The sequence below is a fragment of the Rhinolophus hipposideros genome (genome assembly GCF_964194185.1).
Source record: "Rhinolophus hipposideros genome assembly, chromosome: 19".
Lineage (NCBI taxonomy): Eukaryota > Metazoa > Chordata > Mammalia > Chiroptera > Rhinolophidae > Rhinolophus > Rhinolophus hipposideros.
In genome coordinates, this window is record NC_138065.1 from 6,149,906 (window position 1) to 6,168,050 (window position 18,145).

The 18,145-nt window shown below is 41.0% G+C and overlaps 1 protein-coding gene across 49 annotated transcripts in view; it reads right to left on the reverse strand.

The window, feature by feature from the left end:
* PDE4DIP (phosphodiesterase 4D interacting protein) overlaps nt 1-18,145 on the reverse strand; it is a 176,127-nt gene that overhangs the window by 36,742 nt on the left and 121,240 nt on the right. For 47 of the 49 annotated variants that reach the window (XR_013995405.1, XM_081080511.1, XM_081080510.1 and 44 more), the window contains 4 exons: nt 17,698-17,835; nt 16,555-16,667; nt 15,335-15,462; nt 4,734-4,822 (listed from right to left, as the gene is read on the reverse strand). Coding sequence is in view for 48 of the 49 variants with exons in the window: in XM_081080511.1 (XP_080936637.1) it covers nt 4,734-4,822; nt 15,335-15,462; nt 16,555-16,667; nt 17,698-17,835 (468 nt within the window). In the remaining variant the exon portion in view is untranslated. Of the gene's footprint in view, nt 1-2,831; nt 4,477-4,733; nt 4,823-15,334; nt 15,463-16,554; nt 16,668-17,697; nt 17,836-18,145 lie in introns of those variants that run through there. The other 2 variants (XM_081080509.1, XM_081080508.1) reach the window with 1 other exon arrangement.

Sequence of the window (18,145 nt, forward strand, 5' to 3'; positions counted from 1 at the left end):
AACTCCCTCCAAGGGCTTCCTCAGACATAAGGGCCCTGGAGACAGGTTTGGGTGGGTGGGTTGGGGGGGACACACAAAGGGAGCAGGGAGAATTGTTGCTCTGGGCAGAAAGAGGAGATTCCAGAGGTGGGTGAGAAAAAAAAACACAAGCACATAATACATTGAAAATCAAAGCAAACAAATGAGGCTTAAACTGAAGAATGTGAAGGCTGTGATTCTTCTCAGTCTTCTCACAAGTCAAGAAGCTTCGGCAGCTCCAAAACACTTGAGTCCTTGATTTCGAAGATCCTGGCTGGAGAAACCAGCGCTCAAAACCTAAGGCTGTGCCTTAACTCAGACTCCAAAAGGGATGAGTGAGAGGGAGGACACATAGAGAGAATTAGAATGTGAGCAGAGCTGCAGGTAAGACAAAGCAAGCTCAATTTCATTGCGGGAGAATCACACCCTACAATTACTGAGAAGTTCAGGGGAGGCCACCTGCCTCGCAGCCAGTTGCACTAGTTGGTGAACCGCCCTTGTGTTGATGCTGCCAGCCAAACTCGACAAATCCAAGCATGTGAGAAGAAAACAAGGCAGAAACAATCTCCCGACACCTTTTTTCTTTGAGGATACTCTTGAAGTTACTCAGTGGTTGACCTAAAGCAGATCGTACAGTTTTTCTTCAAATGAGAATTTTCAACTTGTAGACTTTCTTTTTGTTTGTCTTGGGCTCTTCTCCAGTTGTCTCCATGCTTTTAAAAGCATAGAAACCAAACACTGAGTGTGATCATTGACTCAGTGGATAAATACTTCAGTACAAGGATTTGTCTGCCTGATATTAACCTTATATCCCAATGTCCTGTGGGCTTCTTTTTCCTCAGGGGTAGCATTTTGGGGTTTTACAGAACGTCAGGTCAGTTTTGACCTCCCAATTTCCCACCTCTCCCCACAGCTATTTCTGGGTCATGTTGTTTGTCGTCTTTTATCTCTATAAATATTGTGACTTGCACTTGTCACTTATAAATTCATTCTGGCTCTACAGAATCATATCCCAGTGATCAAAATAAAAACATTTATGCGCCTCTCCATAAATGATGTAGTGGCCACTTGATTAGGGACAATTCGCAGAATTCATTACATTATATGCTGTATTCCTTCATCCAGGTCACAAATATGTTGAACAGAACAGGGTCTACATTGATAGAGTCTTGGCTTGGCACAAAGCCACTGACCTTTGTTTTTGACCTTGTAACAGAGCACGGTAAAATCTAGACTACAGGTATGTGCTGAAGTTGATCCATTGCATGTGTGTGCAGTGGCGTTTAGCAGCATAGCAGTTGAGATTGCAAAGAGAAGCAACTCCATGTTAAAGAAGACGTGTACTCACAGTTACTCATTTCCTAAGCATCCAATCCCACCTGGGGGTGTGAGCCTGAGATCTGGTAGGCTCTGGGATGTCTGTCTCTATGGCTCTGCTGGTGGTCATCCCTGAATGTGCCAGAAAGCATTTGGGGCAAAATAAAGGAAGGGGGACTGGATAAAGCCACTTTTGAAGGTTTACAATGTCACCCCTCATTTAAACTATGTGAGGTTATCTTTCTATGTAATTCGTTTGCAACTAACTTAACATTGCCATCAGCTTTGAATATGGGCATGTGTTCTTTTCTAAATCTTAAGAGTTCTTTCTGTTTAAAAATAATGTCTAACTTTAATGATACCCACAGATTTTTAAAGTGCCTTCTGGATGGATGTTATCTTTTTCTAGTGATTTAAATATATCTATTTTCTTTAGAAAGAAAAAAAATAAGACTCATGGAATATTAACATTGGAAAAGACCATAGGTCCATCTGGTCTAATTTCCCACTTTAAAATGAGGAAACAGAGATCTGATTTGTTCCCAGGCTAATTTGGGTTTTCTAATTTGGGTCAAAGGTAGCTTACTTTGGCTAAGTTGTCTTTAAAATTTAAATGTAAATGCGTAAAAAGTGACTCAGGATCTAGCCTTGTTTTTCTTTATCATCTAAGGAAAGCTAATATTTCTTTCCCCCCTTCCTTCCTCCCCCAAATAAAACCCCAGGGCTTCCAGTATGTGTGGTGTGAATTGTTTAGGTCAGTGGTTAGTTACGTCTTAATAGGTTGTTTTTTTCCTTTTTTTTTTTTTTTCACATTTCCTAATCCATCTGTTCTAATTGCTTCCATGGGATAATTCAACTTTTTTGTGTGCTCAGTTTCCATTTGTCCCACAGAGGTCTATGTGCAGACCTGATCTCTTGTTTAAATAAAGTTGTTTTGTTTTTTAACCTACTGCTTCCCATCTTTCACAATGTAAGTCAGTTCTCAGGCAGAATAAGGGCATTAAAAATGATCTTTTCTCAAGTTCATCACTCCAAGTTTACTGACTTTTCTCTCCTTTATTGGTTTGAATCTTGATTCTTGATTTACTTTTCTCCATTGCAAAAATTCAAATGAAGAAAAGCAATGAATGATTAGTCTAGTTCTTTCACAGGAATTTCCCAGGTATTTATTATAGATCTTACATGTGATTGAGAATAGAATGTTGTGGGAGATACCTGGGGGAAATTACCATCATGGCCAGACCTGTGACTTCCTAAGGTGAGTTCAAAAATAAGGATGAAGCCATTTGCTGTGGCCAAAAGGTGGTTCTTGCCTTGGAAGAAACACATAGTTGTCGGGGTGTGTTTGTTAGAGGATGGTGCATATGCTTGAGGTAGGAAGGGAACTTTGTGTTAAGAACAAAGGCAACGTGCTAAGGACTCAACTAGGGGAAACTCAGAGCCTACTCTTAAGGGACCATTTCCCTGGAAACAAGCAAACACATTTTTGAGAATCTGGACACAAAATAGTTATGGCAAAACAAGCTTTATTTAATTGGTAGCAAAAGAGTGATACCCTCAAGCTCCAGAAAAGTTAGAGTAAATTTACAATGATTTCACATTAACTTACCCAAAACTGAAGATTTGGTTTTCAAGGAAAGGGGACAGAAAGCCAAATGGTTCCTACCCAAGATATTCTTCATCCGATCAGTATGTATTTGTATATCATGGGTCAAGCCCTCATCAAAAGACTTTCTTAACCCATAATTTATTACCTCCTATGTCAAGTAATAGGGCATACATTGCAAGGGAAATACAAATGCCCCAATGTCAAGGTTTATTCCGCGGCTGAACTGACCTTCTCAAAATGTGCTCTGGTCATTTTCTCCACGCTAGGCTATAGGAAAGAAGGTTGAGGAATAAGTGACTTTACTAACCAGTTTGCCTTCATCTGAGAACGAGGGTGAAAGAATTACACTATTAGGAGAGTTTAGATCACGTCAATCAGAATGCAGCTCTCTTCATATATTCTGAAGTTACTCCGGTCCCACAGTAGCAATAACCAAGTGACCCGGGGACATGCCGATCTAGCTCTAAGGGCGGACATGTGGTCATCCTGCAGACCCACCTTGCTCACCCACGATCCTCAAGGAAATCAGGAAGTGAGAGGCAGAGGGACCTGTACAAAAGGGCTGTGTTGTACATAATGAAAGTTACAAGTATCGGTTAGGACTCAGAAGACGCTGTTCAAGCAAAAGGAGAAGTGGAGTCCATGCAGAAGCTCAAGGGAGAAGTTAGGGTCAAGTGTGGCTAGTGAGATAAAAAGGGGATCTTGATGGAAGGTAAAGGATCTGTGTTGGGGACATGAGGGATTCTGGACAACTACGCATGTCCTCAAGAGCCGAAGTCTGTGCCAAACCCTGTGAGATTTGGGGACTGTCACTTGGGCTCTTCTTGTGGGTTTCCTAGATGTTTCCTCTTCTTCTCATGCAGAAGATGTAGAGGCAGACCCTGAAAGCCTTATTTCCCCTACAGTTTTCCTAATAGCCCCAAGGAAGCAATCACTGCAAAAGCCCAGTGGCTTCTGTGGAAGGGCAGACACCCACAACCCACTTCCTCTTTAACAATTCAGTCATAGGCATGGTCCATCTAGGAGATGCGATTGCTAAATGTCACCGGGCCACGTGGAGACACACAGGACTTCCGGTGAGAGCTATGGGGTCGCTATTGGTGATGTAATCTCTGAGGTCCCGGACATGCCGCTCTTGGGCTTGAGAACATGCTGGTGATACCTTCAGTGATGGTTGCTGGGAACAGTATTTCGGCCTCAGGAACCGAGTTCTGAGGTTTGACAGGGGCTTGTTCTTGAAGTGTCATCTGCTGGTCACTGACGTGTTACGACCTGGCGGGTGTGTCAGGTTGCCCAACAAAGCTCTCTTTTGTATAATGAGGCTGCACCAAGAATGATCCCTGCTTTGGCAGCATTCGATCCTCTTGGAGTTTCTCAGAGAGCACTCTCCGGAAGCTGCTCGTCGGCCCTGCCACCTCCCCAAGCGGCCCTCCGAGGACTCCCTGTCTTCAGTGGTGGGTTTCAGTTACAAAAGCCCAAGAGTGTAAGTGTCCATGGTCTTGTTGTAAGTAAAAATTCTCCTGAAGCTATAGCTATAGACGGGACATAGGGGCACAGGTGGGGAGGATGGGGCAGGGAGCAGGAGTGAGAGACGGAGGGAAGGAAAACAAAAGGGTGGCGTGGAGTGAAAAATGGAGCAAGGGTAGAGGCGGGCAAGGTGAAGGCTGGGAAGTGGTTTGCGTAACAAGAGAGCTTCTCACTCTAGGTCCACAAGGCTTCGGGAGACCTCCAGACCGCAAGGGCCTGTGAGCCTTCCACCCTGGGAGCCCAGTGCTGGGCTCGGACTTACTTGCTGGTGGCTGTTGAGTGCGGCCTCCTCCTCAATGCTGTCCGTGAATTCGGTGCTCGTATCTTCTGTGTCATCCCCTGCAGGTGCGCCTGGAAGTAAGTCCAGAAGAGAAAGGTGACTCCCTTCACAGATGGCTTCCAGGCAGCAGCTAACATTACACTCTTTGCCATCCGCCTCTGATTTCTTCCCTTCCCCATATGCATGGCCCCCTAGCCAGGCGGGCGGACAGAGAAGGCAGAAGCAATGTGCCAAATCTGTAGAAAAGCCTTCTCACTGTATCACTATTACTTTCTTCCTAACACTAAAGCCTCAACACATAAGCTGGTTTTGACTGCACAGACCTGTACCTCAGGGGGCTGAGTGGCTACCCCTCCCACCTATTTCCAGAAAGCCTGAATTATTCTCTTTTGCCACTGATTGGTTATGTAACATGACTAACCTTTTCCCCAGCACTGAGTGCTGAGAGGGCCCCTGATTTCCTGGGGATTAGGGCACCCCAGCTCCTCTTAATACTTTCCCATTGTTGGGATCAGCTGTGCATAGGGTGACAATCTCTCTGAGGAACTCTCCTCTAGGGGGCTCTGTGTCCTACAAAATCTCAGGTCTAGTCAAGACACAAAGCACAGAATAATTTAGGTGTTTCTTTAATCCTCCTTCTAACCTCCCCTCTTCCCCTTCTCGCTCAGGCTCTTGTTCAATTTCAACATCCTTTGCCTGAAGGGTTTCTTGTACTGCCTTGTCCAAATGGGATTTAATCCATTCTTTTATTCCCCAAAGATGGACATGGTCACCCTGGGGCAAAAACATCTAGTCTGTGTTCTGGGCAACAGTCCTAGAGCAGTGCTGACCAATAGACTTTCTGAAATTCTAGGCCTGTGCTGCCCAATGTGCTAGACACTCGTCACCTGTGGCTACTGGGCCTTGAAAAGTAGCTGGTGTGACTGAGGCACTGAGATTTCTATTTCATTTAATTTAAATTCAAATTGAAATAGCCACATGTAGCTAAAGGCTACCATATTGGACAGCACAAATCTAGGACATTTCTTCCTCTCCATATCTGTCAGAATAAAACACTGTGTATCCAATTTTAGATTAAGATCTGTGGCCCACCTTACAGATTTCTTCTGAAAGGGTAGGAATTTATAATGGTCAATGCATTTGAATGCCGAAGAAAAGCTACGATGACACTCCCTGGGCCTTACAGAACCTGCCCAAGTTAGAGAACCACGAGATCTAGTTCTGCCCCTGTGAAAACTTCTCTTCTGACCACTGAGTAGTAACCTGCGCCTCAAAGAGATGAGGTCGCTTGTGCAAAGTTACACAACTAGTCCTGATAAGAGCTGTGCCAAGAAGTCAAGTCTCTGGACTTGCAGAGGCAACTCATTGTTCCTTCTGGTGACCTGTCAGCTCTTGATGTTTCTTCCCCCAAGACTGAAGACCCACGCCAGAGATCAGACACCCACGGGTGAAAGGCCCTGCGTGGATAACGAACACTCACGGCCATCTGTAGGTAAGGCGAACGGGGGCAGGGCACACTGACATTCCCTCTCTCGGCAGCTGCAAGTTCATGCCAGAGTATTTTCAATGGCTCAGGTCAATCTCATTAAAGTATTGAAAGGTTGTAAGCACGTGTCCTAACAGCTTAACCTTACGGCTCACTGCCTGGTCTTCGCGGTCAAGGCTGTGTTTTCTTTGGACCAAGGCAGTGGTACCCTGTTCGATAAAGCCCTACTCACGAGGTGGCACCCCTGCCACTCAGCATCTTCACAGACGCTTGGCAGACAGGGCCCGGTCTGGATTTCTAATACTTGCTCTCCTAAACCAGCCCCAGAAGCATGTCACTCAGGACGCTGCTTGGGTAGAGGTGAATGAACACTCTCCCTAAGCTTTCGTTGCCTTGGGAACTCACCGAGGCCGGGATGCTAATTCAGTTGAGGGTATCTGGATCATGCTATGCCTACTTTGAAAAATCTTTTCCCTATACAACAGTACAGATCAGAATCCTTTATTTTTCCTGCCAAGAAAATGAATTGCCCCGCTCAGTGACAGACGAAGAAAACACACTTTTCCCATTGTTTCCCCCTGAGCGTTGGGCTAGAGAAGTTGCAGCAAGCTCAGCTCTGTGAGGTCAGTATCTTCACCCCCACGCCATTCTTGGTGGGTTGTGTAGCCACGCTGGGCCCACAGTCCCGTGATTCCAGGAGTCAGTTGAGTGGGAATTAGAATGGGTGATTGTCACCGGTCTGGGAGGCTTTGATCTAACTTTCTGCCCTCCATTTACCTTCGTGGCCTTTTTGAGGCCCTATCTACATTTCTAGATACTGCTCTCTTTAACTCACTTGGTACCATGCTGTTGACTTCATCAGGAGTGAAATGGAAACAAAGCAAGAATGCCCATTTCATCCCAACACTCCACCACACCACAGGGTTTTGGTTTCCTTATTTATTTGTTTGTTTATTTATTTATTTTACGTAGTTTATAGTCTGCTGCACTTCCTTCCGGCCAGCTTTAAGGGTTGCTCAGCCTTTATCCAATTTGAATCAAAATGCTGAGAGCTTTTGTGTGTTTGTGGGGTGGAATAAAGTTTAAAAAAACTTTATAGAAAATACTGGAATGAATTAAGTTATCCCACACAAGGTCCTATGTATAAGTTACATTAGATATCCCTCTTTGTTGTTACCATTTCTTGTTTTTTATAAATGATAATAAAAGAACTTCTCTTTTGTGGCCCTTTCGAAGCTTTTATAAGGCAACAAAACACTATCTTCAGAACTAAGTTGGAATACTTTAAATTTCTAATTTAAAGGTACTATATATTGATTTTTGATAAATGTGAAATAAAGTGGTCTGCCACCTTTAGAATCTCTGAAAGCTAAGAATCTGTTCATTCAAATTTAATTTGCTTCTCTAGGTTTTATCTCCAGTTTTATGCATTAGACTAGAAATTGTATTAAAAACTTTTATTTGAGGCATCGATGGTAGTTCTTTAGTTGTGGTTCTCTCAAGATTCCAGGCTCTGATCCACACATAATAAAGGTAGTACGAAAACTTTCCTCTTTTAGACTTAGAAAATTATGCCCTACCAGCTATCTGACTATAAAATAAGCTTCTAAAATATTATAAAATCCTTGGGTGACAATTTAAGCGTTATGCAAATATATTGTTATCATTGAGGCAAAAGTTCACACTTTTGTGGCATTTAATAAATCGAGGATGGTGTAATTATTAACAGGGCCTCTGGACACAGACTGTGTAGGTTAGATTTCTGCTTCTGTCATTAGCTATGTGGCTTTAGGCAAGTCACAACCTTTCCGTAATTCAATTCCCTCGCTTATTAATTAGGAGTAATAGAGCTATCTAGTCCATACAGTTGTGAACTTGAAAGGGTTTGCTGCTTTTGAAGTGCTTAGAACAGCGCTCAGCATATAGTTTGTTCTCAATAAATAATGCCCTTAAATAATACTGCAGCTTTATTGTTGGTGGTAAAATGAAGTGCCCTACGGGCTGACAGGTTGAGGGTTGAAAAAGGCAGCCATGGAACCTACATATAATCAGCAGAGTACATAATTTCACACGTAGTGTGAGTAACTGGATGACCTTGACTGCGTCTGTCTGCACTTCTCCACTTCTGAATATCTGTTTCCCTCAACAGGAGGGAGGTTGGAAATAATACTTTGTTTTCCCTGCTTCACAGGACAGTTCAAAGAACACAAAGTCACATGTAAAGTAGGACAAACTCGTTTGAAGAGGTGCTTCACACACAGGATTCATCACCATTCAATTTTCACTACCGTAAAACTCCATCGTGCACAAACAAGCTTTACAGGGAAAATCGTGAAGCGTTATTTTAAGTTTTCAGTAACGAGCCCAAACTGGGTTGCGACAGAATCATTCTCCCCAAATTGCACTTCCTCGTCATTCTTGTTTGCCCTTTAAGCCGTTTATATGGGACCAACAGAAATGGAGTAATATTTTCCAGTTGCTCAGAACATTAGCAGGAGTCACATTCGAACAATTTTGAAAGATTCAAGGAGCTGAAACTTTACAGCATGACCAAGTTTGCGGTGCCAAGCCTGGCTGTCCTTTCCCTCAGTGCCCGGCTCTTGTGCCAGAGCCTCTGGGCCTGTCTCACTTTCACTTTTAGGCATTGTGCCATGAGCTCATTACGGGCATTCCCACATGTTCACAGCGTGAAGCAATTACCGCGGACTTAAATACTATGATGCTGTATGAGAGAATCAAAAAAAGATTCTGCAGTTCCACCGGCATCCATTCCCTTCTGGGCCATAAGAAAGCTATTAAGATTTCACATAGTCCTGCATAAGCCTCTGCTGAGAAATCAAATTCTTTAACTAGACAGATTCTGATCTCACAACAGAAGGAGCTAGAAAACTGTTGTCCGTGGTCAAGCCATTTTTATGGTGTAAATTTGTCTTTAAAATGCCACATCTCTTATGTAGCCTTCCAGCTTGTTCTTTATTCAGAAAGTAACTGTTTTCAGTGACTTAAAATTCGGTAATGTCAAGGAATTCTTCATGTTCATGGTCTTTTTCTTTCCCCCCTCAAAGAATGCAGGAAGCCTTTCCAGAAACATTTTACAAGGACAGCAATTGGCTCCATAACAGTTGGCCCCTCAAATCTTCGTCCTGACTTCTTTCTCTCCTTCAGCAAGGAGAGCAAGAAAGGGTTTTTAAGGTAAAGGACTCCATTTCGCGTTTCTGTGGAAAGTATAGTGCTGTTTCTTTAGTCTCACTCCCTGGAGAGCAGAAAAATTGGTTTCTTCCTCTTCCTTCTTTTACTTAAATAAATACAAAGGCATTCACTCTTTCCAGAGCCTTACTCTGGGAATTTTAGTACAATGATCAATAGACTGATTCTCCTACAAGGAAAAAAAGATACGAGCTTTCTCTACTTCTTTTCTCAAAAATCTTTTAAGAATAAAACCAAATAGTTACTTATGGCCTTTGATACTTTTATTGGATCAGAAACAATTTTTTGTCTCAACTAAAGTAGCTGAAATTCTAACACTTATATATGTCAAAAAGTACACTGTCCATTTCAGCACAAATGTTAACACAGTTTAACACAGCACAGTGCCACGAAGAAAAAGGACCTTCCAGAGGAAAACATACAATTATTTTGATGGGGAAATAGCCCTGAAAATAATCTAATGCCAAGTTATTCGATCATTTAACATCGTCATTTCCTCTTTTGTTTAAATTATGAATCACTTTAGTTTTGTGTTTTTTTTACAGTCCTAGGATCAAAAATTTAAGTGACAAAAGTTAAGCTGCTTTTACTATCAAACTGATACTAGTTCACGGAAATAGAAATTCATGATTTGTAAAACGTACTTGTATATACACATGCCTCCAAAGCTTACAGATTGGGGTTGGTCTTTTTGAGCAATAATTTTGATACCTGCGAAAAGCAGCACTAAATACTCATGTTATATACTAAGAGCAAAGCTACATGCATTTGCTAGACAATTATGAGTTCCTTAAAGGGAACAAGGAAGCTGATTTGGTTTATGTACTTAACACCCCTACGCTCCAGATTATTTTAGATCTAATGTTTTCTGATGTTGCTGAACTTTCTATTTCATCCTTCCATCCAGCCTTAGCAAGAGAAAAACAGTATGATAAAGATTATTTCTGGAAATTGACTTTAAACAACAAAAAGGGAAAGTAATGCAAAAAGAATTAGTAGATCACTTTATAAATTTAATTATTCTTATTTGCAATCTGGTAAAATTAGTATTGGCCAGCTCTATGGTTTTGCTTCCCTTCCACTTCCTGTCCTTTGTTGGAAGCTAGTTATAACCCTAGTTGTTTACTTGGGAAACTCACCCTGGCCCATGTGATTATATAGAAAGAAGTTGAGAACTTACCTTCTGTCAATACTCAGACTACTTACTAGCAACATGCTTGTCTGGTGATCATAAGAAAACGGTTTAACAAAGTTATTGCTCCAAATGTCTAGTGAGAGGGTAGCTTCAATCAAATTCCAAAATGTATTAAGACTCAGACACTATTACCCCACAGAGATCACTCTGATTTATTGTCCAATTTACTCATTCCTTCTGTTTTTTATAATTGGGTTGCCTTAGAGAAGCTGCCTACTCCTAGCTATTCTTTCTACAGTTCAAATATTTCTATACTACCAAAGGGAGAAGAAAAGCCCTTTGAGTTTTAACCCAAAGAGAAATGAGAGAAAATACAGGCTTATACTGCACAGGATGTTAGTATCTGAAAAAAAAAGCTAATTTCATTTATTCTGCCTTAAGTACAACTTCTACAAGGCTAGATGGAAAATGGACCGTGTGTAGATTATTAGTATTTCTTTCTAACTTTATAGGAAGTTTATCACATTTTCCTGTAGGACGCTGGCTGCAGACCTGTGTAATTACTACTAAGGCCTAGCTGAAGAGGGAACTTGAGTTTTTCAGGGACGTCAAATGTGAAGATTCTGTGACTTTTTCATATAAAAACCACGAAATCAGAAAACACTGACTTTATCCTAACAACAGGAACCGGCGGTTCTTAGTACTAGCTCAAGGAAAGCAAAGGTATTAAAGTATACTGTTCCTTCTAAAGCTTACGGTCCAAAGGGAAATGACTTTAGGTAGGTCAACCTTTATTCCTCAAAGAAAGGGACAACTTTTAGGGTAATCTGAGCTGCTCCTCCTTTCAGAGGACTCCAGGTCCAATTGGAAGACTGAAACAGAGAGAACTAAAATCAATTTTCTTGAACTATTTTGAAGCTATAAGTGAAATTTCTCAGGACCAGATACTGAATTAGAAGCATAAATAAGTATAAATGTGATAGGTCTTGTATACTCATCTGCCACAGAGACCATCTACATATAAACTGTGCAAGTAGAATATACTAAAGAACCTCCTAAGTAAACAACTTGAGGCTAGGATCTAATATCCCATACAGGTCAAGATTTTCTTGCTATTTAATAGATCTCTTACTATAATAAATGGCATTGACAAATATTTTAAAAATATGAGTAAGGAAGTAGAGGTACCCAAAATATTGCTGCTGTCTACAACTGAACTAGAAGTGGGTGGGAGAAGGGAAGGATGGGGTAAGGATAACAGTACACCCTATCGAACCAAAAGTTTGACAGTATTAGAAGAGCCCAATCATGCCTTTCCAAAAATGTTATAACTTGGCTAAGTAGCTAAAAAGAAGACACCAGAAAAATGTTGATTTATACTAGGCACTAACAATCATCAGACTTCAATAATATAGTTTAAAACTTCAATAGAGCGGGGTGGGGATGAGGGTGAAGGTGAGAGGATTAGAAAGCACAAATTGGTAGCCACTATATTGCCATGGGATGTGAAATCAATAATTTTGGGGGAATAAGTTTGGGGAATGCAATCAATAATTATAAAGATGTTGTAGGGTGTCAGCTGGGCTCTTGTCTTATTAGGGAGACCACTTCAGGGACGGTGTAGATGCCTGACCACTGCACTGTACACCTGAAGCTGAATAATATTAATGTCAACTATAATTTAATATATATGTATAGTCATGAGATGTGGAGCATAACATAGGGAATAGAGTCAATAGAATTGTAACAGCTATACACAATGTCAGAGGGGTAGTAGATTGGGGGAGGGGGTTATCACTTTCTGAGGGTGTGTAAATGTCTAACTATTACATTGTTTTGTACAACTGAAACTAAAAAAAAAAAAAAAAAAGTAGATGTGCTATATCCATAGAATGAAATACTATTCAACATTAAAAATAAATAGTAAAGAAAAAAAAAACTGCAACAGTGAACATTTTAGGGGAGGTAGCTATCAAAAGGACTTCCATTTTACTCAATAAATAAATCCTCTTGGAGGTTTTGTCCAACTCTATAATTCTAAAGCTATAGACTTAACCTATCCTGACTTCTTACAACCATTACTTTGCACATTTGCTATTACGCAAAAAGGAAATGTGGGTCTATCAATAGGGATTTTTCTCAACTTAACTTCTATGCTTCCAATTTAGCATGGTGAGAATTTCATTCATTTTCTTTCCAGATTTTTTTTCAGGTATAAGATCCTACAAGTAAAGCACATGATGCTTTAGCTAAAATTATGGTAATGTTGAAAAATGCCTGACAGAGGTAGAATGATGCCATAAAAGAAAGGGTCTGGGCTCCTGAAGAGAGAATGGAATTCTATTATATCATGCTAAATATGATTATATAAATGTGGTCAATTACAGCATCTGAACAAAATTCATCAGAATTGTGTTCTAATAAGATGTCAAATTATCACAGAAAACTGTGAGGCCATCAAGCTCTCTCCCAGTAGCACAGTTGGCTAGCCTCATTCAGCTATCAAGGCCAGAACGTTAGAACCGGAGTTTAGTCATATCCACAGTATCAAGACCAAACTCTTAACTTATCCTTGGCCGCTAAATCACTAAATTTTCTGAAATGTTTTCCAAAGACAAGTAAATACAGCGCAAGTTAGTCTGTCTTTTCAGGATCGAAATCAGGATCAGAATTAACTCACATTTTTTTCCCTAATCTTTTTCGATAAGAAGTTGTGTTTCTCATTATTCATCCAACTACCTTAATATTTCTAACACTTAGCAACAGTTCAAGATACCAAGGGAAATTCCTACTATCGTTCACGGTTGATAGAAGCAGGAGTTATAATGAACATAAATTTCTGTGATCGCTGTGAACCATTAGACCCAAGAATCACCCAGGGGGAATCTCAGGAGACTTAGAAAGCTTCCTTGGTCTATTAGTAAAATTAAGGGAAGACGATTCATAAATGCCTTGAAATGACATGACAGACTAGTCTTTGGTTGGTTGACATATAACTTGATTACCCCCTTCCTTCCTTCTAGAAAGTTACAAAAAGCTCTGTGCAAGAGAGGGTCTCTTGAGATTAGAAGACTAAGAAAAGTGGATGGTTTTGCTTATACTTCCTATCTCCTTTCTTTAATAACTCTTCTCCCCACCACCAAGCCATTAAAACTGGAAAGCATTTCCATTAAGAGAAAGGCTGATGGCTATCAATCTTTTGCAAAATACTTAATCAGAAAATTCTAGTGTGTTTCTCCAGAATATTTTCTTCCCTGTCCACTTTAGTTCGACTGATGTTGTTACAGGCATGGCTAAGGTTACAGAAACTTGGATAGCATTTAGAATGTAAGGCAAGCCATGTCAACACATGAACATGAAAGAAACAAAAGTGTCATGTAAAAAAAATGGAGGATAGACAGAAATGTCACTGTGCTCCACTGTTAGCAATGGAATCCCGTCACATTTATGGTACTAGAAAGCCTCAATTCCTATACATCAAATTCCAGGTTTAAAAACTGAAATCTCAGCTTCTAATCTAAGAACCTTATATCCAACAAAATAAGAAACCTCATGGAGCTGAATCCACAAAGCTCCAAAGTGATCTTAGTTCTTTTTTATACTCTTGACCTTGAAGACTCAGAAATACAATCTCCGGGGTCCCTCTCCTTACACCTGTCATGTTGCCCTAAGAAAGCATTGAGACAATGACCAAAACCTATGAACACAGATCTGCGACATTTCTTTCCAACTATTCCAACACTTCCAAACCTGAAGCCTATTATTTACTTTAATATGGAGAAATGTATAAGCACTCAGAAGTGAAATATATAGGACTCCATCTAGTGCCACGACCAAATGAAAACATACAAGCGGTACACTCCTCTGGTTATAATAACTTATTTGGTGAAGTATGAAATTTAAAGGGGGACATTCATTTGAAATTATCTCTTTACCTAGAAGATTCTGACTCTGGATGACCTGGCAGCTTTCTTAAAGTCATGTTCTGACTAAATAACATATCCTGCATTTAAAGAAAAAATTTTTAATGGAATTTAGTCTGCACCAAATCTAATTTCACTGTCATCCAATAATCAACTCTGAAATAATGTTACAGGTGACGGTTTACTATAAATGCTTTAAGATCCTTGCCTCCAGTCTTTAACTTGACCTTCCCAATACATGCAGTCTACTGCTGGAAGACTTGGTTTTGATTGCCTTCTGATAAGGTTTATACCACTTTTGCAGAGTTATTTTTCTACACTTTCTCTTTCTCTCTCTCATCTTGAAACTTTCATTTGATTAAAAAATTGTTCTCCCTCAAAGAGCAGGAGTTGACTGAATGGCAAAAATAATACACACACATGCATTTACGACATGATGAAGTGGATTGTGAAAGTGGGGGAGGAATAAACTTTATTGGCCCACAGAAGGAATGGGGGAATCAGAAGGAAGAGCTAGGGAAACGAATGAAAACGGGTGGAAAAACTAAAATGGAATGATTTAAAATGTGCAAATATAGTTTGTAACCTCTACCATTCAACTTAGAGATAGGTATGTACCGTGAAATACAGGTAGACTAAAGTGTGTGTCACTTTGCAGTTGACGCTAGTTGTACCAGGTTTATCGTTAGTAAGTCACCGTTTAATTCTGCCAAAGTCAGCCAAGGCTCTCTCTGGTTAGTGCAAACAAGGTTTTCCATCCTGGGCTGCAGTCTGACCATCAGTGCTCAGAAGGCATGCTTGTGACGAACTCGCACACTTTCCAGTTCCCCACCTCCAATGGCGGCCAGGGTCTCCAGCCTGCTTAAGCGCTCCAGGCTTCTTCCGAGAACTTCTTCCAGCCGACCGCGTAACACCTGGGCCCCTTCCAGTTCCACCTGCAGAGTTCGGTCTCTCTCAGAGCTGATTAAACAGGCCACACGGAAGGAAAATGGATTAGGCATCAACTATAATGAGTCCACATATGCTTGCAGAGCCATCAGTGTCATTCTGAGCCATGAGACTTTCTAACGTAATTATTCTCCAGGACACAATAAATGAATGCAGTCATATCACGGTGCTTGTATTCACTGCTGGGAGAGTAGCAAGGCCTGCTCCTTTCTGTAAAGCTTGTCCCTTTAGCCGAGAGTCTGGGCCAATCTCACATAAAATTATAGTTCCTCAGATTTATCACACCCCTATGGCCCAAATGAGAGAAATTTCATTATTTGACTAAGAGCGTTAGTTTCTGAAAAACCCAAAACCAGGAAAACTATTGGCAAACTGAAACAATACTGAACCAAGTAGGACTGGTATTGAAGATATTTATTCTCTCATTTGTTAACCAAACTTGACAGGTGCTCTGAAAAGGAATCTGTCTGCAAAGACGAAAGACCCAAAGAGTCTTTAAAAAGTAACACAATCAAATGATCCTATAGTGCCTTTCCCCTGCCTTCATTTTCTTGAAGTAGAAAGAATAAAAAAATTTTAACCCAATAATAAACCAGAAGAAACTGAATAGCAAAAGAATAAAAATTAGGAAAGAGAAAAAGGGGCGAAGAGGGAAAGCAAAATGGAAAAAACAAAAAAGGGAGGGAAACATAAAATGAATCAGAGCAATATAATACACATGACCCAAAATCAAGAGGTGCAAGAATATAGATTCATCATGATGGCTATCAGTGATTTTGGGGTCACGTGAGCCATCACAATATATTTTCTCTAATGCTATTCAACAGGACATTGAGCAGAGAAAGGAAAGGAACACACACTGAGTACTTGTGAAATGCAAGGCATTATTTTAGACACCTCTCAGGTCTTCTCATTGGATTTTTGCAATAATCGGCACTATTCCTAACTTAAGATTCAGACATTGGGGCTCAGAGCAATCCACACGACAAATGACAAACTGGAGAGTCCCAATAATTGTCCCTGCTTTCTTTTGCTCTCCTCTTCAATATCGTAAACATCTTCACTTAATGAGGAATAAAGGAAAAACAGTAGTCACTCTCTTACCTCTCTGGATGGGCGTGGAACTTCACCAGACTGCTATAGAGCTGCCTCTCTGCTTGTAAGGCCTCATTGAGCCGACTCCGTTCATCCACCAGTCCTTCCAGCATCAACAGCAACTGAGGAAAACATAAAAGCAATATGCAGATGGAGACGTAAGACAGGAGGTCAGTTACTCCTGAGAAAGAGACCAAAAGAATGTATTAGCATGTACTATGACTAAAGAAAACTCACTCTTATTCCTTACTTAAGCTTTCCATAGTCTTTTAGTTTTCAAATCAATGTCCCATGTATAATCTTATAAAAAAAACTCTGTAAGGCAGAATTTAGACATGGAAGCAAGTAGAAGAAAGAGGAGAAAGAAGCCAGCACAGGAAAGAGGCTAAGACAAAGGCGTGGAAGAGAAAGGAAGGGCAAGAGGGAAACATAACAGGACTTACTAACATTCTTCATTCATTCACTAAGTATTTATTGAACCCCTTCTATGTACCAGGCTCTGGTCTGGGGAGAAGCTTACTATCCAGTCAGGGGAAAGACATTCATCAGGCACATCTGTCACTGTGTCACGGTGGGCTGTAAGTGCCATAAAGAGGAGGAGGGATGAAGCGGATAAGCAGCAAGTCAGCAGAGATCTGGTTATGCGAATTGGTAGAGTTAATAGCCAGGCCAGAGGGAGATGGTAGTAGTCAGTGGGAGTGAAGGTAGTGGAGGCAGGGAGCATAGGCAAGCAGGTCTTAGTGAAAAGTTTGGCACGGAAAAAAGCTTAGACATGGGGTAGTAGCCACATGAGAATTTGGGACAGAGGCAGAGGTGTTTTTCCTTTTCTTTCTTCTTCTTCTTCTTCTTTTTTTCTTTTTTTAAACTGGGAGAGGTTTGGACACGGTTAATGCAGGTGTACAAGAAGGATTCAGTTGAGAGAGAGGTGACTTCTGGATGAGAGTGGGGGATAACTGACAGTGTGTGCCCAAAAAGAACGGCTTCTCCTTTCAGAATCACAAATGTAAGAACTCTGGGGCTGCCACTGGCCAAGGCAGGAAACTTCAGAGCACAGATTCTCTCTGAAATCCCATCAACTGACCCCTTCCAGGGAACTGAGATCCACATTGTTTATTTCACAGTAGAAATCAGGCTTGTAGTCTATTAAGGTACCTGTTGTCTTCGGTTTCCCGAAGCTTCTTGACCCTGTGATTCTACTGAAGCAACTTTCTCCCGAAGAAGTAAGACTTCCTGGGTCAGGCGTTCCACAGCTGGTATGTCTTCAGGATCAAGCAGTTGCATTTGCAGGTCCTGGAAGACAGAAAACAAGAATAGTGGTAAAAATAGTAATAAAAATACCATTCAGCAAAGGAGCAAAGTGTTCCTAAAAATCTCTACTTTCAAGTGGGGACGCTGGTAATGACATGGTCTTTATGAAATCTTCGCAACTCTTTGATACAAGTCAAAGACAACATGATAACATCCAAAGACTCAAACCAACAGTGTATCAAAGGAGGGGGCACTGGCCAGGGACTTAGGGGCATCTGAACACTGTTTGTAGACGCCCTACGGGTACTCGGAGCGGTGATTATGTCCAACGGTCTTTAAAAAGTTCTCCAAG